Below are 24,278 nucleotides of genomic sequence, written 5' to 3' on the forward strand. Positions count from 1 at the left end.
CCTTATATCAATATACTTATACAACCGGTCTGTCCTAGCGGGTGACCCTGCCCGAAAAGCCGCGGTCCCGGGTTCGAATCCCGGTAAGGGCATTTATTTGTGTGATGAGCACAGATATTTGTTCCTGAGTCATGGATGGTTTCTATGTATGTATTTGTATATTAAATATATCGTTGTCTGAGTACCCACAAGCCTAGCCTTCTTGAGCTTACCGTGTGACTCTGTCGATCTGTGTAAGAATATCCTATAATATTTATTAATTATTTATTTTATTTATATATTTACCTATACATAGGTAGACAAACTGTTTTTATTACTTTTAAGCGAAGATTCCTTAGGTCAATTACAATTAATTTATCTAATAAATTCTTAACCGTTCTCGAGTAATTAAAAAAAAGAAATTTAATGATTCAACAAGTGTACCACAACCTTTATATCTTATTTATAGTAATTATTATGACATTTATGCATTCAGATGATTCACACTAAACGGTATTTTATTCTTAAGGTCCTCTCATACGTATTAAGTCATTTATTATGATGATTGCATGAAAAGGAAAAAAGAAATCGGGTTACTGTTAAATGAAGCCTAACGACATGTCGAATTCAACGGAAAACAAAAAAACACGAGAGTTCTCAAAGCTTAATTTGTTTACAAATTTCGAGAATTAATCATTTGTTTAGTCGCTACTAATTACGTGGACGATCAAAGCCTCTACCGCGAGCTTATGACGTTTTACAGAACGCTGCTCGATAGCGTATACCTTATGGAAAATTACATACATTGTATGGAGAAAGAGAACAGCGCCTTCAAAGTGGAATCAATAATTATACATACATACATACATACAATCACGCCTGTGTCCCATGAAGGGGTAGGCAGAACACATGACTACTCAGGTTTCAGTGCCACTCTTGGCAAATAAGGGGTTGAAAGAAAACGAAACTGTGACATTGCAGTGACAGGTTGCCAGCCTCTCGCCTACGCCACAATTTAACCCATATCCCACAGTCGCCTACGACACCCACGGGAAGAAAGAGGGGGGGGGGGGGGTGAAATTCTTAACCCGGCACCACACGGGCAATAATTATATACATAGATAGATAGATCGATAGAATACTCTTTATTGGCACACCTCAGCAAAAGATACAGAAAAAATATACAGTGGAGACAAATGATTATAAATAGAGGCAGACAACAGGCGGTCTTATAGCTAAAGAGCGATCTCTACCAGACAACCTTTGGGTAGCGGATATAAAAAAACATAATCAAAAAGAGTAAGAGCTTTGAAATAAAAAATCATAATACATACTAGCTTTTTCCTGCGTGAAATTCTAAAATTGCGGAATGCTCCATGCAAATTTCCATCCCCTATTTTAGGGAAGTAAGGGGTTAGAAAGAGGTAAAAAGTAGCCTATGTCACTCTCCATCCTTTCTACAATTTTTACTTAAAGAATCACGTCAATTCATCGCTCCGTTTCGCCCTGAAACACGGACAAACAAGCAGACACACACGACGCTATCACATTTATAATATTAAATAAATATAAGTATGGATTCTGTGACGTGTACTGTATTGAGTCACGCAATACATAAAAAATATGCCCCCGTACGTAGTAGAATCAAATCGTGATATCTAGGCCATCTAATAACGTATTTCGAACCTGTGGTAGACACTCAAGAGCCCTATATAACCTGACGGAGTTTAAACGCGTCTCTGGTAATTTGATAAATTAGAAATCGCGAGTTTGCAAAACTGATTTTGTAACTTTGCGCCAAAATATATGAGAAGGGAGTTACGTGACACGGTTCCCTACTTATTTTTTACAATAAGCTACCTTAATACATTCTTTAACGAGGGGTTTAAAAGTGCAAACGAGATCTTTAGATGTACGATACAATAAAGACTCGAGTTTGTGCAATGTTTCCATCACACTTTCTACGAAAAAGTGAAATATTAAGCGAAGTACGCTAAGAAAATACTACTCAATACTATCACAATATAACAGATTTAAAGAAAAAAACACGACCCGCGCAATTACGTAACCTAGCCAACCTTCCAACATTTGAAGTAACAAAAAGTAACAATGTGTACGGGCAAAGGTTAGGGAAGTGTATGCTACCGCATATTTTGAATAGATTTTCAAACGAACTAATTAATTCGATGGAGGGACGAACGAATAAGCAGGTAAGAAATATTGTAAAGAAATATTTGTTTAAGATAAGGCAGTCTAACGACGCCAATTAATTGAATACTTAACCCTCAAATAAATATGTAAAAATGCATGCAATCATTAGTATAATTACTTAGCCATAATAGATAGGACTCCTTAACTCAAAAAAATCTTTATTAGTTAAGATTAGTAGTTAAGAAAAAACATGTTATTTGTAATTATTTATAGAAATAAACAGTTTAAATTTTAATTTTTTTTTTTTAATGAATAATTTTTATAGAAAATATTTTAACTTGTATTTTTAAGTAGTCACACTTCTATTATGTTATAAACATTCAATAAATGTCATATACAAAGAAAAACTGACCAAGGGCTCCAGCTCGGAACACTTGGAGGCCTTGCTTACTTTTTAGGGTTCCGTAGTCAACTAGGAACCCTTATAGTTTCGCCATGTCTGTCTGTCCGTCCGTCCGTCCGTCCGTCCGTCCGTCCGCGGATAATCTCAGTAACCGTTAGCACTAGAAAGCTAAAATTTGGTACCAATATATATATCAATCACGCCAACAAAGTGCAAAAATAAAAAATCGAAAAAAATGTTTTAATAGGGTACCCCCCCCCCTACATGTAAAGTGGGGGCTGACATTTTTTTTCATTCCAACCCCAACGTGTGATATATTGTTGGATAGGTATTTAAAAATGAATAAGGGTTTACTAAAATCGTTTTTTGATAATATTAATATTTTCGGAAATAATCGCTCCTAAAGGAAAAAAAAGTGCCTCCCCCCCACCTTTTGAACCATAAGTTTTAAAAATATGAAAAAAATCACAAAAGTAGAACTTTATGAAGACTTTCTAGGAAAATTATTTTGAACTTGATAGGTTTAGTAGTTTTTGAGAAAAATATGGAAAACTACGGAACCCTACACTGGGCGTGGCCCGACACGCTCTTGGCCGGTTTTTCTTTGTATAATGGCATTTATTTAATGTTTATTAAGCGAAGTAGGTAATTTATTGACATTGTTTGTAGTGGTGGACCAAGGAAATTTTTACCTTGTCCAGCGGGGCTATCATGCTTCCAATTTTATCACTTATCGACATGGATAAGACATCTGTCACTCTCACACCGACATACTTGCCAAAAAGTGACAGATGCTTTATCCACGTGGATAAGTGATAAAATTGGAAGCATAATAGCCGGGCTGCCTGCGTATTATGCTTCCAATTTTATCACTTAAATATTTATGTGGATAAAGCATCTGTCACGCTTTGGCAAGTATGTCAGTGTGAGAGTGACAGATGTCATATCCACGTAGATAAGTGATAAAATTGGAAGCATAATAGGTTACTTGACCGTTTTTGAAAGTCTGTCTTATATGATTAAGTACGGTCCAAAATAAAATATTACCATATTTTATTATGACTTAAAAACAGCATAAAATATTTTTAAGAGCGCTTTCAAAAAATCTGCTTGCTCGCATTTCGACGCCGGCGGGGCTGGCGTGCGCCTGTGTGCAGACGCACACTATAACCAGAAGCGTAACGATTGTAGCCTGCGGTACAGACATAGCGTGCGATCCTCTTCGAACCAACCTTACGAAGAGCTAGAGCGAAAGGGATAGCATTCATGGTCGGTACCGCCACGCCGTCAGTAGCGTTGCGGACTAACCATTATTGATACTTGCGTAAAAACACCACCATATATATTACATATTTGCATACATGATTTCGTGCATAAATACTTGACCTTTTAGTTTAATTATTAAACTTATCACAGTTTTTTCTATTAAAACGAGTGTAGCCTTGGAAGAAATAAATTAAAAAACTTTTATAATATAAGAAATTGTGTATATACCTAGTATTGTCTTCTGTCACTGCGATAGTTACTCATGAAATAAATTTATGGAATCAGATTATATCGCGTATAATGAATATAATCCGTTTTCTTAGTTTTATTTCATTTTGTATATGATATGTTTTCTAGGTTCTTTTCGGTGAAGTAAAACATCGTGAGGAAACCGGACTAATTCCAATAAGGTCTAGTTTACCCTTTGGGTTGAAAGGTCAGATAGCAGTCGTTTTCGTAAAAACTAGTGCCTACGCCAAATCTTGGGATTAGTTGTCAAAGCGGACCGCAGGCTCCCATGAGCCGTGGCAAATGCCGGGATAACGCAAGGAAGATGATGATGTTTTCGAGGTACGAGTTATACGAGTACAATTATATATAATGGAACTAAGATCGGTTTTCTTTAATTTTAAGTAGTTTTTTTTATATTTAAAATGTGTTTTTAGGGTTTCGTAGTCAACTAGGAACCCTTATAGTTTCGCCATGTCTGTCTGTCTGTCTGTCCCTCCGTCCGTCCGCGGATAATCTCAGTGACCGTTAGAACTAGAGAGCTGAAATTTGGTACTAATATGTATATCAGTCACGCCGACAAAGTGCAAAAATAAAAAGTGGAAAAAATGTTTTATTAGGGTACCCCCCCTACACGTAAAGTAGGGAGTGTTTTTTTTTTCATTTCAACCCTAACGTGTGATTTATTGTTGGATAGGTATTTAAAAATGAATTACTGAAATCGTTTTTTGATAATATTAATATTTTCGGGAATAATCGCTCCTAAAGGAAAAAAAAAGTGTCGCCCCCCCCCTCTAACTTTTTAACCATATATTTAAAAAATATTTAAAAAATCACAAAAGTAGAACTTTATAAACTTTCTAGGAAAACTGTTTTGAACTTGATAGGTTCTGTAGTTTTTGAAAAATATGGAAAACTACGGAACCCTAAACTGAGCGTGGCCCGACACGCTCTCGGCCGGTTTTTAAATATTATGTTGTTTTAACTGCATGGAGCACAGGAAGGTCCACATCTATGTATTAGTTTTTTGTAAGGAAATACAACTCTACGCTACGCCTACCTGCTTTAATTGACTGGTGACACATTGAGACAGTGGATGCGCCAGAGTATAAAAGAGTGATTACCATCTCTTGTTGAGACGAATCAAACGAACCCAAACACGAAGTGGTTTCAAGACCTGGTCGTGGAATACTCTTGACTACCTTCCAGCTTCATCATCAGATCCTGGGTACCATCTCTTGTCAAAGATCTTGTTGAGACGAATCAAACGAGCCCAAACACAGAAGAGTTTCAAGACCTGGTTGTTGAATACTCTTGACTACCTTCCGGCTTCACCATCAGATCCTGGGTACCATCTCTTGTCAAAGATCTTGTTGAGACGAACCAAACGAGCCCAAACACGGAGTGGTTTCAAGACCTGGTTGATGAATTCTCTTGACTACCTTCCAGCTTCATCATCAGATCCTGGGTACCATCTCTTGTCAAAGATCTTGTTGAGACGAACCAAACGAGCCCAAACACGGAGTGGTTTCAAGACCTGGTTGATGAATTCTCTTGACTACCTTCCAGCTTCATCATCAGAGCCTGGGTACCTCTTGTCAAAGATCTTGTTGAGACGAATCAAACGAGCCCAAACACAGAAGAGTTTCAAGACCTGGTTGTTGAATACTCTTGACTACCTTCCGGCTTCACCATCAGATCCTGGATACCACCTCTTGTCAAAGATCTTGTTGAGGCAAATCAAACGAGCCCAAACACGAAATGGTTACAAGACCTGGTTGATGAGAACTCATGACTACCTTCCGGCTTCATCATCAGATCCTGGGTACCATCACCTCTTATCAAAGATCTTGTTGAGGCAAATCAAACGAGCCCAAACACGAAATGGTTTCAAGATCTAGTTGATGAGAACTCATGACTACCATCTGACTTCATCATCAGATCCTGAGTACCATCTATTGTCAAAGATTATTGAGACGAGTCAGTAACCTAAAATGATATTCAATAATAAATAATACTTACTAAAAATATTAGTCAAGTTAATTAGCTAGTTACCAAAGTCGTCAACCCAAGGATCAAAGTTTTCGGTCGTAGTATACATGCAACAGTACAGCCAAACGCACACAAGTGCGGTTTTGGACACGGCGGGTGCCACACAAAATGACAAAATAACTTCGCGATCGTGGAGCCGCGTGCGGAGCAGATTAGCAAACGTCCTGCCTCTACAAGCTCTGCCGCGGTACTGACATCGCAAGCGCGCGTAACCGGTAATAAGGAGGCATTTTTAAAAAATCGTCAAAAATATTAAATTCCAATTAATAGAAAACTTTTGCATGAAATGTGTTTAAGTAAGCGTTGCAGATTATTTTTATATTAAAACTACTTCAAAAACACGTAAGTCTTCGAAGAAATTGACACTTATTCTGAGGTGATTTCTGAAACAAATTGGATTCATCATATCCTCATTTACTCTATTCTAAAGCCTTATAACAAAGAAGTAGTCTCAGAAGATTGTAGTACAGGATATACATAATACAAATTTACCACTTGAAGCATTCAAAACTATCCAAATTTTACAAATTAGACGGACTAAGTCAGCACTTTTCGCGGGTTTTCCTAAACATGCACCAGAAAAAAAATCATAATTAATTAAGTGAGTTAGTTTTTAAAAATCCAGTCTCACAACATGTAAGTTAAGAAGATGTCCTAATCGAATCCTGAACTTAATAAATCTTTTAGATGACGGAAAGTGTAGCATTTTGCCGATTAAAACTATCAATTTTACATTATTACGACGTTTTCGTTGAATGCCCTCTTAAAGTATACTTTTACGTAATCAGGTGAAAACAACACAGTCATGTTAATCTATAGATTATCTGTGAATCAGGACATTCTATTCGAAAATAACATCCTCTGTTTTTTTAAGTATGAAGGCATAAAGTTCAATATGTCAGTGATTGTTTTTTTTAATAAATGGGCTTACTCTTGACCACAGACTACCCCAAGGCAAAGACGTGGCCTACGATGGAGTGAGCTCGCCCAGAAGATGCCTGTTCAAATATGTGTAATAGGTTAAGAGGATACGGTAGCGAAAATGCTAAAATGGAAAGGGGCCCCTTTCAACTTGGGAATTTTAGTTAAATATACAAGTGTCATTAACTAGATTTTTTGAAAAAAAATTGTCCATTAAGAACAACTCAGTCAAAAGATATTTCAAAAAAATCTTTAAAATCGAGGTTCCGCTCTCGACTCTTTCCTCCTTCAAAACTTAATCAATCGGAACGAAGTTTGAGAATCTGAATAACAATGAAATAATCTATGTCGGACCGTTTAGCTTTTTTGGTTAATTGTTACCAATCTTGAGCATCACACTTTTTTTGCGCCGCAATGAAAAAGGCCGTTTTTGGAATATTTTGATTGGCTCTAGAATCTTTAAAAAGCAGAATATCAAAAAAATCAAAACGGTCCGACACAGATAAGAATAATAACAATCTGTGTTGAAAATCATTGCTCTATCTTCAAAAACCAGGGAGGAAATAGTCGAGAGCGTTTGTATGGAGAATTGACCCCTACCGTATCGTCTTAATTCCTGAGTACATTCAATGACTCACTCACTCTCTTCTTTCCCAACAACTCCCGCGTACGACGCAGCTCTGTAAATTAATTCTAATTTAAAGTTTTTCTAGCATACTCGTAAAAAGTGATTTAATTTATCCACCAACAATATGTTTTAATATAATTAAAAATATTCAATTGTTACTGTAAGTAATTTATAATTAAAACTCAGTTTATATTTACTTAGCGAGGGAATGTAGCCAGCCTCATGGGCACACTTCCACAGGGGACGGACTTGGGGGACCTTAGATAGTTTTTATTTATTTTAGTTATATCTTTTCATTTTGCTAGTTTTAAGATTTAGTTTAATTTAGGTTGTATTTTAGTAGTTTTAGGCCCACTTGCACCAACAAATTAACTCAGGGTTAGTGGGCTATCATCTGTCAAATTCCATATAAAATGGTGGGTTAACCCTCGGGTTAATCCTCCATTTTCTTTGGTGCAAGTAGCCCTTAGTAATTTATTTTATTCAGTCAAAAATAATATAACATATTAAAAAAAAATACTACTTAATTCATAATATAAATAAGTTTTTTGCAAACATTTCATTTTTGGCACAAGCTTTTATCGCCGACGACGACGATTGGCCTTTCTTTCAACAGTCATCTACTGCTCTCCGAGACGTTTCTAAAAACCCCTTATTCGATGAGATACAACGTTTCATGACAGAGTTCCTATGACCACCTTTCTGCTCTATCATCAGATCAGTTCCATGATACCATAATATTGCATTGTCATATGATTTACATATGTGTTCAAAATTTCAGCTCAATCGAAGACCGGAAAGTGAATCAAATTTAGCTTCTACGTTTTGAAGCACACTAACATGCTTACTCACAAGGCAAGTGAATAAAAGCTTGTAAAAATAAGTGAAAACATATTTTTAAGAAGCTGTAATTCACTCGTAAAATACAGCTTTTTTTCGTCCATAACTCTCCGGGGAAAAATATAGGCCATTGTCCTTCAGTACCAGGTGTACAGTGGGTATGAAATATGATCTTTTCCCAGAAGGGCGAGAAAACCTTTAATATCTACTAGGTATAAATCATAGATTGTAGAAACTCCTAGACGACGGGTATCGTGGCACCACTTTCCATTCCGAAAATATATGACTGATAGCCAGTTGCTCACCAAAAAATTATACAACGTGTAAGCGTAAACATAGAATTCATCAATGTTAGGATTAATTGAAAGATGTTTTTAAATTACAGATTAATTTTTGAAAATTATCTCAGCGGCAATGTATAGGACCTCCTTCAAAAACCTCTTCGGCCTAAACGACGGCGCAGCTCACCCAGTCCTTCCTCTACCTGACATAGTCCTTGATAATATTTAGGCTAGTTTCCTACTAGTCAAATCAGCTTCTTTATAAGAACTGTCAAAACGATTTGCTTTGATTACTATGAAATACTGAGGGGGACTTCCGGTTGGGACGCCATCTTAGCGGTTTCGTGTCGTGAATAATTTATTTTTCTTTTACTCATTAATGTTGTTTAAAGTGTAATATTGATAGCTTATTATGCAGTAAACTAATGGTGTAGTGAGAAGCTGATGAAGAATTGTTCTCGAAACGCGTTTAGCCTCTTTTTTGTCGTAAACGGCCGGTAGTCCACGTGCTCTTGTAAAATCTAGCTATCAATTTACAAGTGCTAAGTCACCGTACAATGTCGTACTTACTGTACAAAAATTACTAATATTAGCTCATATCATCTTGACACTGGCGAAATAGTCCCAATGGACTGAAGCCATTTAATTTTAAAAACTGAACTGAACTGAAATACTGAGGAGCGTCACGGTCAATTCATTTACTTTATATCTTTCTCTTTGACTTATTAAATAGAAATTATGTTTAAACATAAGTATTGTCCATACTTTTCTTCTAATTATGTGGTGCTTTATTACGTGTACTGCTTAAAATATTTTATTTGAAGTAAAGGAAACTAGCCTATATAAATGGAAAAGAGAGTGAGTTTGTTTGTTTGTCCGTCTTTCATGGCAAAACGGGGCGTCGAATTGACGTGATTTTTTAAGTGGAGATAGTTGAAGAGATGGAGAGTGACATAGGCTACTTTTTGCCTCTTACTAACCCCCCAACTTCCCTATAATGGAGGGTGAAAGTTTGTATGGAGTATTCCGCAATTTTCGAATTTAACTCGAGCAAAGCCACGGGCAAACGTTAGTAGTTTCATCAATTTCTAGAAAAAAAGCGTTACTGAGGTACTGATTGTAGATCGCCTGTCTCTTTCATTAAAGGGTTATGTTTCATAAGACATAAGGTTATTTACATCCTACCGGCGTATCATGCTGCCAATTTTATCACTTATCCACGTGGATAAGACATCTGTCACTCTCACACTGACATACTTGCTAAAGCGTGACGGATGCTTTATCCACGTGGATAAGTGATAAAATTGGCAGCATGATACGCCGGCTGTTTAAATCTTACGTCTATATTTTTCTTTGTCTATGGTATAAATAGTCTCACGAGATGGGCTTTATTATGAGAGCGTTTTCGAAGCCTATTAAAAGTTTGTTGTCAGCAGACTGAGGGTGAATGAGGGCAAATCGGATAAAACTGTAACTAGAAATTACTTGAATTTAAATTATAACTCGTCGTGGCTTAAAATGTACGTAAATCGTTTACAAAAGAATTTGCTGGGAATGTATAGAAACATTTAATTTAGCGCGGTAACGCGGCGAGTGTAATGGGCACCTTTGCACCAGAGGTTGCGCGGAGAGGCCTCTTCCAGTGGTTTTTTTTATACTTGATGTGTTTTAGGTTTACAGTTAATGTAGGTTTTTAGATTTATACGTTTTATACGTTTAACGTTATTTTTTACGTTTAATTGAATAAAAGTAGATTATGTTACACTTAAAGGATTTTTTACCACTGAATCCTTAGCGTAGCGAGGAATTTAAAAAAATAATTCTGAGCATAGTAAGGGAAAGTTTACTACTGATGTTAACGCACAAGGTGGCAATTAACTAAAAACATTTTTTTCATATATAAAAATCCGTATAAACAAAAGACAATTCACTACAATGATCGCTATTTTTACTGACAGCAATTTCTTCCACATACGGCCAAAGAAATGGTACATACTTTATTATAATAGACCAAGAGCTTTATTTTGTGAAGATAAAGAGTTTCCTGCATTGTATTATCTCTTAGGCCGTTTTCACATTATCCGATCCGATATCGGATGTAGGAAGGATGTAAAATGTAAGATTTATGCGCTTCCGTCTTCATTTATGTATTTAATAGATCATTAATAATAATAAAATAAATAAATAAATAAATATTGGGGACACCTTACACAGATCAACTTAGCCCCAAACTAAGCAAAGCTTGTACTATGGGTGCTAAGCGACGATATACATACTTAAATAGATAAATACATACTTATATACATAGAAAACATCCATGACTCAGGAACAAATATCTGTGCTCATCACACAAATAAATGCCCTTACCGGGATTCGAACCCAGGACCGCGGCTCAGCAGGCAGGCTTACTAAAAATCGATATAAAACGCAAAAATTGCGGATTTAATGCCGATGGCACTCTCCTACAACAGTTTTTGTCCGAGGCACCATGGAACTGCCGATATCGGCAGGACGCTTCCGACATTTTTTGGCATGCCGGACCCCCCGCCAGCTGTCGGCCGATAATATTTGTTTGTGTGCGTATATAATGTATAAATTATATACGTTTGTAGTAGTGTGCGTGACAAAAATGGCGTCTATTAAACAGCTGCTAATGATCGAAATTCAAATTAGTTGAAAATTCCCATTGAAAAAAAAAAAAAGGTTGTAATGCATCGGTCCGAATTGCGGATTCTAGTTTTTTCATCTTTTAATAGATATAGTTGAATGTAAAATTATTTATTTTGCCTGATACTCTGAGTATTTTTTATGCTCGTTATCTTAATTTTACAATATAATATTTAGGATATTAGTGCTTATAATTATTAAATATAAACCGATTTTTAAATATTTTTTGATACAAAATCATACTTCATTGATTTGGAACAATACGTTTGTTTTCAATGACCTGGCAACGTCTTCGCATGTGTTCCTGAGGGACGATACCCTATGCAAGTCGCTAAAACCAGCGTACACGGGACCCTATGAGGTTCTGAAGAGAGAACCGAAGGTGTATACCTTACTCATTAATGGTAAGTCTGTGACGGTATCTGTAGACCGGATAAAGCCAGCCTACATACTTCACGACACACACACCACTCACACTACACATAAAACACAGAACAACTCACATAAAACAACCACCACCAGTTCAGCTTTGAATGAGGAGGATGTCGTCAAGCGTACGCGTTCAGGTCGTGTAGTACGTTTCCCTGACTATTATCGCCCTTAGCAGGTCTCTGGAGGGGGTGATGTGGGCGTTCTGCCACAGATTTTATGTATTTTATTAATTTTAATGTTTTTATTGTTTTACATTTTACAGTTTTACTTTTTACAATTTTATTCATCAATCAATTCAAATTAATTATTTATATCAAATCATTTTAATTTTATTTATTTACAATGAATTTAATTATGTCAAATGAATTTATTTTATATCCTAATTATTCAATTAACGATTATGTACATTAATTTTAATTGTTGATTAGCATTTAATGAGTTTTACCCTTTTAACCTTTTATTCATTACTATGAAATAATTAATCTGAACTATGAATTATGGAAAATAAAATGTTAATGTCACATATTTTGTATGTTGAAGCGGACAAACAGATTCTTGTTATTAGTAGATAGTTTAGCGCGCGGAGCGACTGCACACAGCTGATAACGTCGCGGCGTGACCGGTTCCCGGTCGGCCGCCCTGCGCCCGCGCATGTTCCCCCGCGCGCCGCGCTCACCAGTCTATCTGCCTCTCTGACGCACAGCGCACGCTACCGCGCTGCTCGGTCGCATTCCTATCGCATTCCTTTGTGCACTCGCTCGCGCTTTATAGATTTAAGTGCTTTGCCTTGCCTATCTTGCATTTCTCCTTCTGTAAATTTAAACTTTCGCTTACGCATGTGTGTGCTCAAGAATAAAGCTTCAAAACGCATCCTGCTTGTTTGCTTTCTACGCCTGGAGCTATACCTACTGCAAGTAAGTGGAACCCGTGGGAGATATCACTACGCATCCCACAATGCGTTTTATCGGACCGACATCCGACACTATCGGAAGCGTTTATCGGGTGTAGGATGTCGGTCCGACATCCGATATCGGATCGGATAATGTGAAAACGGCCTTGGGTCGTTACAGCAACTTTCAGTACCTAATGCCAGTTAATGCCCTCTTTTTCACACAGAAGAAACAATTTGGGTGAAAAAGAGAGCATCTTTAAATGCGTACATGGCGTGTATTTGTTTCATAGACGTAAAAGGTGAGGTTAATTTACGAAAAAAACAGATCACACTGAGAGAAAATACAACCAGTTTTCATGTTCGTTCAACAAGTTTTTTGGTTAAAATAGCGCCTACGTGCTCTTTGGTTCAAACAACAAGCTACTTGTCATTTGAATCAGCAACATATTTGAATCAACAAGTCGGTTTTATAAAAACAAAACAACCTGACACATATTGTTTTAAACATACGTGTGGCTGATTCAAACGGATAAACCGCAACAAGTCGAACTTGTTAAATTCACAATGCAAATTTCTCTCAGTGCACAATTAGACTTAATTAGTAAAATACATTGTTAGAGATGAAGAAGCGCTGGTAGACTAGCGGTAAATACGTGCGACATTCGTTCCGGAGGTCGCGAGTTCGAACCCCGGCTCGCACCAATGAGTTTTTCGGAATTTATGTGCGAAATCTCATTTGATATTTATTTTGCCAGTCGCTTTTAGGTGAAGGAAAACGTCGTGGGGAAACCGGACTAATTCCAATAAGGTCTACTTTACCCTTCGGGTTGGAAGGTCAGATGGCAGTCGCTTTCGTAAAAACTAGTGCCTACGCCAAATCTTGGGATTAGTCGTCAAAGCGGACCCCAGGCTCCCATGAGCCGTGGCAAATGCCGGGATAACGCAAGGATGATGATGACATCGTTAGAGATCCCAGCCTCCAATATCCAATAGCCTCTAATATAAAATTTTACCATAAACTATATATATCTCTATTTACTTACTTATAATATACAAAATATAACCGCACAAATACCTACCCATTTTTTAGCGATGTGTATAAAAGTCTCTGAATGTAAATCACATAAAATAAAATCCAAATTAAAAATAGAATAAAACCGACGCCCTCTATTGTAACCTAAAAATTCGTATTACAATAAACTTCGCATTACAACTGTCAGAGTATTTTTATATAAAATGAGAGAATGCGAAAGTCGGTACAATTTTTCACACGCGTTGAAAAGAGTACTTAGTATATTTATGATTTAAATTGATGCTAAATTGAGTATTTTAATAAAAAAATGTGAGGGATGCAGGGGGATCGGTGGGTAATTTTAATTAATCGATGGTTTTCCATGTTTACTCTGTACAAGTGATACCAACAAATATTTTACTAAACAGTCGGCGTATTATGCTTCCAATTTGATCACCAGAGGGCGGAATTGCTCATGGCAAAAATCAAACGTCAATAGAGTTGGAACGTTAAATTTTATCGACATTTTCAGCTATCGATAAAAACAGTCACCTTTCTGCCTTTATTTGACCTCTGATTAGCTATTCGACCATTTGATTTTGACCTCTTTGACTAGATTAAAAGTAAATTGTATAACATTTGATTACCATTTTTGTCACTAGTCCTCTTGCAAAAACGTTTGAAAAAAAATGGTTAATCTAAAACGAAAAACAGTCAACAAATGGATAAAGAAGTATCCTCGTCTTACTTACGACGAAAACAACTCAATCAGTTCTTCTCAATCAATCACTCAATAATTTCAGTTCAATTGATAGTCGATAAAATTTAACGTTCCAACTCGATTGACGTTTGCTTTTTGCCATGTGCTAGCAATTCCGCTCTCTGTTGTGATCAAGTAAGTGATCTTACCACGTGGATAAGACATCTGTCACTCTCACACGGAATTTCCTCCCACGAACGCTCCGGCTGTGGAATGAGCTCCCTGTCGAGGTATTCCCGATGAACTACAGGTTCCCCATGGTTCTTCAAAAAAGGAGTGACACCCAAGAGTTGCAGGCGTCCACAGGTTACGGTGACCGCTTTCCATCAGGCGGGCCGTATACCTGTTTGCCACCGACGTAGTATAAAAAAAAAACTATAGGCTCGTTCTGCTGACGGTGGCTGAACGGGTATCAGCGCGAGGACTTAGTACATCCACGCCGAATGTACAAGTAGATATAGACTAGATTCGTTCAGTGGAACAAGAGACACAGACTATACAAGTAAACTGGTTACTTACTGAACAATAGCGACACAATCCAAATGAAGCAGATGATGGTTTTGACGTGCACTATAGGCTCGTTCTGCTGACGGTGGCTGAACGGGTGTACGATGGCGTAGTAGCGATCCAGAGCGATGAACGTGAGCGTGAGGACCGACACTGTCACCGATACCGACTGTTGGCAAGAACATACTAGTTAATATCAAGCAAAGATATATACCCCCTTATTCATATGCGTGCTCTGAAGGTTATCAAGCCGATAAAGTTCGTTTGTCCTTTTCTATCATACCAATACGTCGGAAAGGGACAAACGAACTTTATCGGCTTGATAACTTTAGAGCACGTTTATGAATAAGGGGGTTAGAATATATTTGTTATAAGAGTTTTAACCCCTCAAACGCCTTGTTCCAGATACAGATCTGAACACATAAGTTAAACTGTAACTAACAAACTGAAGGTTATGAATTCAGTAACGGCGTTCCAGGTTTTAAATGATTCAGGGTTAAGCTAACATTAGACTTATACAGACCGGGATGTAGACGTTTATTAACTTTTATATTTTTGTCGAAAAGCCGATATTTCGACGCCGTTGCAGTCATTATGTCTACATAACTTTCACATGTACCCGCCAGTTTTAGTTACTCGTTATCATCATACATGTAACTCGACAAAAATCAGAAAGGTCAATCAATACAAGTCTAACTTTCTGTCATATACTTTACCTGATATGATAATTGAACCCTAACCACACAGTCGACTTCTACGGCTTAGAATAAATTTGAAAGAGGAAAATGTAGCGCTGGAATACTAACCCAGAGGCCGTGAGTTCAGGTCTCGCCCAAGGCAGACATTTTCCACTTTTAAAATTCTAATCTTAACGATACCAGGGGCGGCTCACTCCGCGATCCTTTCACCGCGCTACAAGTACATGCCGGCGGCCGCGAGTTCGCGGCCCATTCACTGGCGACGACCTTCGCGCGGCGCAATAGAATTCAATGTCGTCTGCACGCGTGCGGTCCGTTTGTTAATGTAGGTAAGAATTTAGAATGGCGGCGTTTTGTGAACATCAAAGGAGTGAGCCTTCTGTACTTGTACTATTATATATTCTGTGACGATACAAAGTATTACCCTATTAATAAACCATACTGTAAGGGTGCTTTTCCACCAGAGACGCGCTACGTGGATGTGTTTGATATCCACCAATCATATATTGATTTAAACTAACACGATCTTCACTCATATTATTAAATTAAAACGGGACTTAATCGCGTAAAACTTACGTTTTATATTTAACCCGACGTTTCGGACAAACCATAGCGGAAAGGGTCAAAGAACATATCGCGGCGGTCAAAAAACGACAAATAAATAAGTCTGCGGTTGCCGAGCATTTGCTAGAGTCAGGACCGAACCACTGGATTGAACTGCATAATCCCAAAGTCCTTTCAACTGAACGTCTTTACTATAGCAGGAAAGTACGTGAAGCGATTGAAATCAGGAAACATCGTAATTTCAATCAAAATGAAGGGCAAGGGATTTCATCTTCGTGGAATCCAGTGATTAGCAAGTGTAAACGTGAGAAAACTTCCCGTCTCATACCATCGGATGTCGTGAGTGTTGTATGTAGGCAGAGTGGCAACCCTAGCGTAAAAGTGACTGATGACAATCTAGTGCGGGTAGTTCGAAAAACTCGTACAGCTAGAAGATGTTGATACAACTCCCAGCCAGTCTACCCGTGACCACGGACGTAATGTCATGTCCGAAACGTCGGGTTAAATATAAAACGTAAGTTTTACGCGATTAAGTCCCGTTTTAATTTAATAATATCCACCAATCATGTTCATTGTTCTACATAGCATAGCGCTGATGGGAACGGGTTCGACTAAGCTGATTGATAGATATCAAACACATCTACGTATCGCATCTCTAGTGGCAAAACACCCTACTGCTGTTATTTTTTATTTTTTCTTTCATAGATCTTACCTGAAAATAAACAAGTGTTTTGCACAGTATCTCTCCTAGGAACCAGGTCTCCGTGACATCCCAGACCACAGTCGGTGGCAAGCAAAGCAGGATCACCAGAAAATCTGCCACCGCCAGGTTCACCAAACACCGGTACGTCACTGAACCTCTCATTGAAGGGTTTCTAAACACAGCTATACACACTAATGCGTTTCCTACTAGCCCTACTATGAAAACTACGGTGTGTGTAGCTATAAGACCCCACTCATGCGGCTTTGGAAATATATAGTTGTTCAACATGTCTATATATTCTTCTTTACTTATATTGCAGTATATAGGGTCTCCTCTACAAGTCACGTTTGGTATATTAGTCTCAGTTATATTAATTTCGTCTATTACTGTGTTTTTAGTTTGGAAATTACTTGTTGTTGTTGTCTCGATCGTTTTGCAGTTAATGTAACTTGAGGTAAAAATTAAAGCGATCGCTAGAGTTTTTATACGGTGGGGAAACATTTTGAACAACTTTCTTTTTGTTTTATTTTGTACAAGCTGGTGTTTTCTGAACTTTCCGGGTGAAAGATATAAAGAAAATGGTAAATATGAAGTTTTGAATTCCCTTCCGCCTAAACTGCCTTCGTTGTTAAATCTGAAACAATAAAAATCCTGTGTAATATTTTCTGACATGGTACAACAACAATTATAAGTATTTTTATAAGTAATAACGTAAATGAATGTAGCCAACCGATAAATATTGGGACTATGCCACGCAGATCCATTTAGCTTAAACCAAAGACATATTTATAACTCCGTATAGACAGATAAAGTCTCAGTCTCAAAAACGTACCTCAGTACCATACAGAAAAAGGTACGGTGGCCTAGATGGCATTTCACCTTTGGGGTACGCTCAGCTAGATGGCGCTAATATTAATAATTGACATTTTAACACATTTCAAGCTAAGAATATCGGCCAAATTGCCAAAACTGAGGTTCAAAACTTTTAAGCCTGTGTCAAGAAATGGCAGTCTATGCACTGTGATTACACATTACTTCAACAGTAACTCTCTATAATACTCGATCCTCTTTGCTTAAACTAAGCAACGATTTTATAAATATTTGAAAAATTGTTCATTTGAAATTATCCGCTAGTCGAAATTGTTCATGTATGTATCTTAATAAAATGTCCATGTAAAAACCAGGAAATGTTATGTAATATCGATACGATCTTATCAGTTTTTAATCGAGAACTAAAATACCGATATATTTATCTTCATGATAGTAGGTATCTTATCTTGAGTTTACGTGTGTAATTTTGATACAACCGCAAATAGAAACGTTTTTTTTTTAAATTGGCAACAAACTTAATTGTGTTTTGTATCGAATAATGTACTAAGGTACAGCGGGGCAAAACTCGACTGGGGGGGGGGGCAAATGTAACTGGTTCTTTTTTTTCTATGTTTTACAATGTTTGCATTATTAAATAGAGTAGGCGTGTTCAGTGGATACATGTAGAACTCAACATCATAGTGTAATAATGGTAAAAAGGATCAGTTACAATTGCCCCCCAGTCGAGATTTACCCAGCTGTACCTTAAGTGTTTTAAAGGGTTAACGTTTTACATGTGAATAAAATGTACGAAATAATATTTATTAACACTCTTCTTCCTCATACGCTCATACCGAACTGAAGATAAATTAGTACACACCTTTTATTGAAATTCAATTCGATATCTTAACATGAATACTTACTTCCGTATATTTAAATATAAAACACGCTGTACATAATATCACGAAAGATAACAACAGCTGAATACATACTCGGAATCAATTTATATCAGTTAGCAGTAGCTTCTTTAGTAGACAATTCATTATAAATTTACGAAGCGTGATTAATTGAAAAACAGATCATTATCATGATCAAGAAAGTGGCATTAGTAACTGGCTCAAATCAGGGCATCGGTTTTGGAATAGTTGAAGAACTACTGAACAGAGGTGTTGAGACCGTCTATCTTACAGCAAGAAATGAAAAAAGAGGTCTAGAAGCTGTAGAAAGTTTAAAAGCGAAAGGTTTAAACCCTCATTTTCACCAGTTAGATGTTACTGACTCACAAAGTGTTAAAAACTGTGCGGATGATATAAAACTTCAGCATGGAGGCTTGGATATACTTGTTAATAACGCAGCGGTATCTGTAGAAAAATTTGAAGAAACTACATATGAAGATTCAGTGCGTGTCCTTGACACAAATTATTTCGGTGCGGTGACAATACAAGAGCATTTCTTTCCTATTTTGAATAAGGACGCTAGAGTTATAAACATATCCAGTGACTGTGGACATATTTCTAATATAAGAAACAAAGATTGGATAGCAAAGCTGACTAATAAAGATGTGAAGAGAGAAGATGTTGATGAATTTGTTCACTGGTTCTTAAATTCAGTTAAAAATGATACATTGGAGCCTGAGGATTTTTACCAAACGGAGCTGATAGCTTATAGGATTTCGAAAGTAGCTCTAAGCGCGTTGACAATTGCTCAGCAGAATGAAGTTGACAGAAACATTTCTGTAAACTCTATAAATCCTGGATTCGTTAAGACGGCCATGACTCGAAGAGTTGGTGTCCTCACTTTGGAGGAATCTGCAAAAGCGCCTGTGTACTTGGCTTTGGACGTGGATCAGTCGCTGAAGGGGCAGTATGTGTGGTGTACTAAAGAAGTTAAAGACTGGAGAGACCCAGACCTACCTCTGTGTTGTGATTACAAATTATTGAAAAAGTTTTTTAGGAATTATAATCAGGTATTAAATGTTTATGGTTACTAAAATGTTTTTATTCTCCTAAAACTGTTCATTCACATAAAACTTACAAGAAAATTTATAATATAAATTTAATAGAAAAAAACCACACGGAGGCTGGAGTGTGTAGAGGTAAGCACGTAAGCCGCGTAAGCTGAAGATCCGGTTTCGATTCCCGACGCCACCCGTGAACTTGGTCGCATTTTCTTTGATGTTTGGTATTTATTTAATTAATCCTTAAATCGGGTTGAATATCTCTATATTTGGGAAACAAAAACTAAATAAAATATTTGTAGTTACAACCATACCAGAATTAACATAATAATCAAATTCGCGCTTCACCGACTTTTCTTTCAATTATAAATGTATATCACAAAGGCATTAAATTTACAAATTACTTTCCGAATAATCCTACTCATTTTTTTGAGCAAAATACCTATTTCTACGAATTTACATAAATATTGCAAGACATTTAAATAATAAAGTTGACAATCTGATTTGGATCTGAGATTCGTTTAAGATCTCTGCTTTGTGCAGAACAACGGAGATGAAAATTATCTTCAGACTATTTTCAATATACCGAATTACTACTAGATTTTTATCAATCCATACTTAATATTATAAATGGGAAAGTGTGTGTGTCTGTTTATTTGTCCGTCTTTCACGGCAAAACAGAGCTACGAATTGACTTGATTTTTTAACTGGAGATAGTTGAAAGGATGGAGAGTGATACTACTTTTTGTCTTATATTATACCCCCCACTTCCCCAAAACGGGGGGGGTGGATGTTTATATGGAGCATTCCGGCGCAGCAATGCCAGCGCAGCTGTCCAAAGCCATCCCGCGCACGCGCGCAGTATCGTTATAACAATGCGTTGCCATGGTTGCAGAGCCAAACAATGCGTTTCCAATTTTTTCGTTTATGCGCGCATGCGCGGAAAGCTGGCGCACGCTGGCTTTAGGTAATAGACTTTTATGTAGGGTTGTAAAGATCTATGCACGACCCTGTAAGTGACGAATAACAGTTCGAGAATAGAAAAAAATGCTTTTAAGACACCATTATAAAACCGCAATTTACTGAAACTCGTACAGTTCTCACACCATGTAAATAGACCCTTAGTAATATTTTTGTAGTTTAAGCCGGAGCACGAACCCAGCCAAGGTTAAATGGAGATGTAAAAATAAATCAATTTTAACGTGTTTACGGGATTAGTATAAATGTTTATATTACAGTATGATTCAGAACGTTTTAAAAGCGATTACAGGAAAACAAGCGCCAAAAAACGTACTTACAATAATTTGAACATAAAACTGATTTATTATTGGTACTTAATAAATAAAGAAAAATGTAGAAATAAAAATGAGAAAAAATATTGTAACGACTCGTATTAAATTGTCTTTCTTTTTTAAATCATACCAGAGCATTTTAAATTATACACTCTAAAAAATGAAGACCAACTAAGAGCAGTTTTCTCTTAGTTGACGTTAAGTTAATTACTACAATTACGATCTTATATAATTCAAATAAAGCTGATTACTAAAAACAACAAGGGAATGTATGATTGAACTAATAACTTAGGTGTTTTGTTATTCCTAACCATTGTACACCTTGAATCAATTATGAACTTGTTAGGCATAACTATGTAACATAGGTTGATTCAATCCTTAGTTGAACTTACTAAGGTAATTTAATTAACATAATTATTTTTCATGGAATTATTGAACAAGATCTTAATCGATTCAGTTACGTTGCAAAAGTAAGAGCAATCAAAATTACCTTATTCGATTTGTCTAAGATCTTATCAGGCTCGTATGGAATCAAGATGCTTGACTAAGTACGACTATCAAAATATTGATAGGAGCAACCAATTTTTTTTTAGAGTGTAGTAGGTTGTATAAGCAGGGGGTTAGAAAATGACAATAAGTAGCCTGGCCCCGTCGAACGGTAATGGGAAACGCCGCGAAAGGTAGTCTGGCTCTGTCCCGCCAATACGCAAGAGCGATAGAGATAGATATCTACGAGCGTTTCGTTTCGTGAGCGTTTGTGCCATTCGGCTACATACCCTGATGTCACTTTTATCCCTTCAACTATCAGCACTTAATAATCACGTCAATTCGTTGCTCCGTTTTGCTGTGAAAGGCGAATAAACAAACAGACACACACACTTTCCCAGTTATAATATTTATTTGGATAAAAACTATCGTCTGCGACACGAACGTTGCTGGAATCACCCGAGCGGACGAGAATCCAACCACTGATGTTAGATAAAAACCGTTTGAAAAAATAATAGTTCTTCAGAGACATGAAAAAATTACGCTTGAACAAACATGTTACCAACAAAATGTTTCTACTCCAGCACTTAAATCTGTCAATTTAGATTATTGTCAGCGCTATCCAAATTAACATCATTTGAGTAACGAAAATAATTGTACAAAATCTTAAGTTAATAATTGTTACTTATGAGTGATTCTGATGAACAATGTACTCCCGAAGGAATTAATGCTAAAATAATATGTCGCTCAAAGTGACTGACAATTTTTAAGTTACCTACCTGAAAAGTCGAAGAAAGCGTACATGGAAATTGACCCAATTTATTGTTCTCGGATAGTATGGATGGATCTCGGATGTATTTGGCTGTCGTAGTAAAAGAAGGTATAGTATACAATTGTAACATTATGAAGGCTAAAAGTCTCGTACCTTACCAAACGCGGTACTCAACTTTTATGGCCTTCATAAAGTTACCATTATATAGGTACATAATATACTATTAATATGATTGATATTTTAAAATTGGTCTCTTAATGCACCGCCTACAATCTTCTCTGCTTTGCCCAAAGGTTGACTGGTAGAGAATGCCTCATGGCATTAAGTTCGCCTTTTGTACATTAAGTTGTTCTTTTGTGCAATAAAGTTTAAATAAATAAATAAATATGACATAAACTCACGCCAATGTTCCTAAAAGTGTTAGGCATATCACTTGAAACTGCTCAAGTTCTAGTGCCAATTTAAGCAACTAAAAGGTTAATGAAATAGTGATGATAATGCAGGTGACAGGTCGCTAAAGCTAGGCCATCCCCCACAACACAATTGAACCCATATCCCACAGTCAACTTCTACAACACCCACGGGATGAAAGGGGCGGTGAAGTTCTTAATCCGTCACCACACGGGAACAAACTTTTGCACAAGTTAAATTGAATGCTAACCTGGATACGTAGCCGAATGGCACAAACGCTCACGAAACGTTCACGAAACGAAACGCTCGTAGATATCTATCTCTATCGCTCTTGCGTATTGGCGCGACAGAGCCAGACTACCTTTCGCGGCGTTTCGTTTTCGTTTCGCGTCGCAGAAATGCCATTAGGCTACGGCACCTGAGCCTCTAACGTGACGTTTCAGAATACGTGGCGCGATAGCGTAAATGTCACAGTAATTAAATGTAATTTTTGGTTCTATATTCAATCAATATTTCAAAAATATTTTTTTTAATAATTTTAAGTAAAAAAATTATCAAATACTTAGTGAATTTAGATGTATACTTCCATTTCAACTTAGTTCCTACTTAGTAAAAAAGCATTTATTCAAAAGTCATCGGTACAATGTAAAACTAACTTAAAAATACTAATTAATATAATACTACTCTATTAAAACTAACATTACTATAAAACTAAATTCTATTCACAAAACTCGTTCCGAGCCCTCTCAGATGCAAAGGTGCCCATCACACTCGATGCGTTCCCACGCTGAATTGTGATAGACAGCCTTTGCATCAGAAAAGACCCGGAACGAGGGTCATGGCCTCTCTCGCTGAGAAAATTAGGATTAAGAAAAATTTTGAAACATGCATGCCGTGTTTGCCTGTAATTGGGTGAATACTCGAGCAAGTTTATCTTAAAGTAATTTTAATGTATAAGTATATTTGTATTACACCTGTTGGCAAACCTGAATAATTAAATAAATAATCAATAGCCACTCCCTCTCTCCGCTGAAAGTGCCACCCACCCGCTCTCGGTTACCTCACAGTTACCCCCTGTCAAAAACGCGACCAGTCGACTTGTCATTTCTCACTCATCAAGCATGTTACGCGTTCACCTATACACAAGCTTAAACTGTTTTGCGTAGGAACGCACCTCTTTCATATATTTGATCGCCATTGTCTGAGGTGTGGTCTGGTAAGTAACCGTTGATTGTATGGAAAATATGATAGTTTATTTCTCCATACAATTTTTGACGACCGGTCTGGCCTATCACGTAGTGACCCTGCCTGCTACGCCGCGGTCCCGGGTTCGAATCCCGGTAAGGGCATTTATTTGTGTGATGAGCACAGATATTTGTTCCTGAGTCATGGATGTTTTCTATGTATATAAGTATTTGTATATTATATAAATCGTTGTCTGAGTACCCACAACACAAGCTATCATGAGCTTACCGTGGGACTCAGTCAATCTGTGTAAGAATGTCCTATAATAAATAAATAAATAAATAAATATTATAGGACATCTTACACAGATTGACTGAGGCC

General features: G+C 37.0%; 1 protein-coding gene across 1 annotated transcript in view; it reads right to left on the reverse strand.

Moving 5' to 3' along the window:
* LOC125238076 (orexin receptor type 2-like) overlaps positions 1-17,146 on the reverse strand; it is a 115,168-nt gene extending 98,022 nt beyond the window's left edge. Inside the window, exons 1-2 of the mRNA XM_048145366.1 lie at positions 16,994-17,146; positions 15,032-15,188 (exon numbers count right to left, since the gene is read on the reverse strand). Of these exons, the coding sequence (XP_048001323.1) occupies positions 15,032-15,188; positions 16,994-17,146 (310 nt within the window). The remainder of the gene's footprint in view (positions 1-15,031; positions 15,189-16,993) is intronic.
* Positions 17,147-24,278: the final 7,132 nt, after the last annotated feature.

The sequence above is a fragment of the Leguminivora glycinivorella genome, chromosome 22, assembly GCF_023078275.1.
Source record: "Leguminivora glycinivorella isolate SPB_JAAS2020 chromosome 22, LegGlyc_1.1, whole genome shotgun sequence".
Classification (NCBI taxonomy): Eukaryota; Metazoa; Arthropoda; class Insecta; order Lepidoptera; family Tortricidae; genus Leguminivora; species Leguminivora glycinivorella.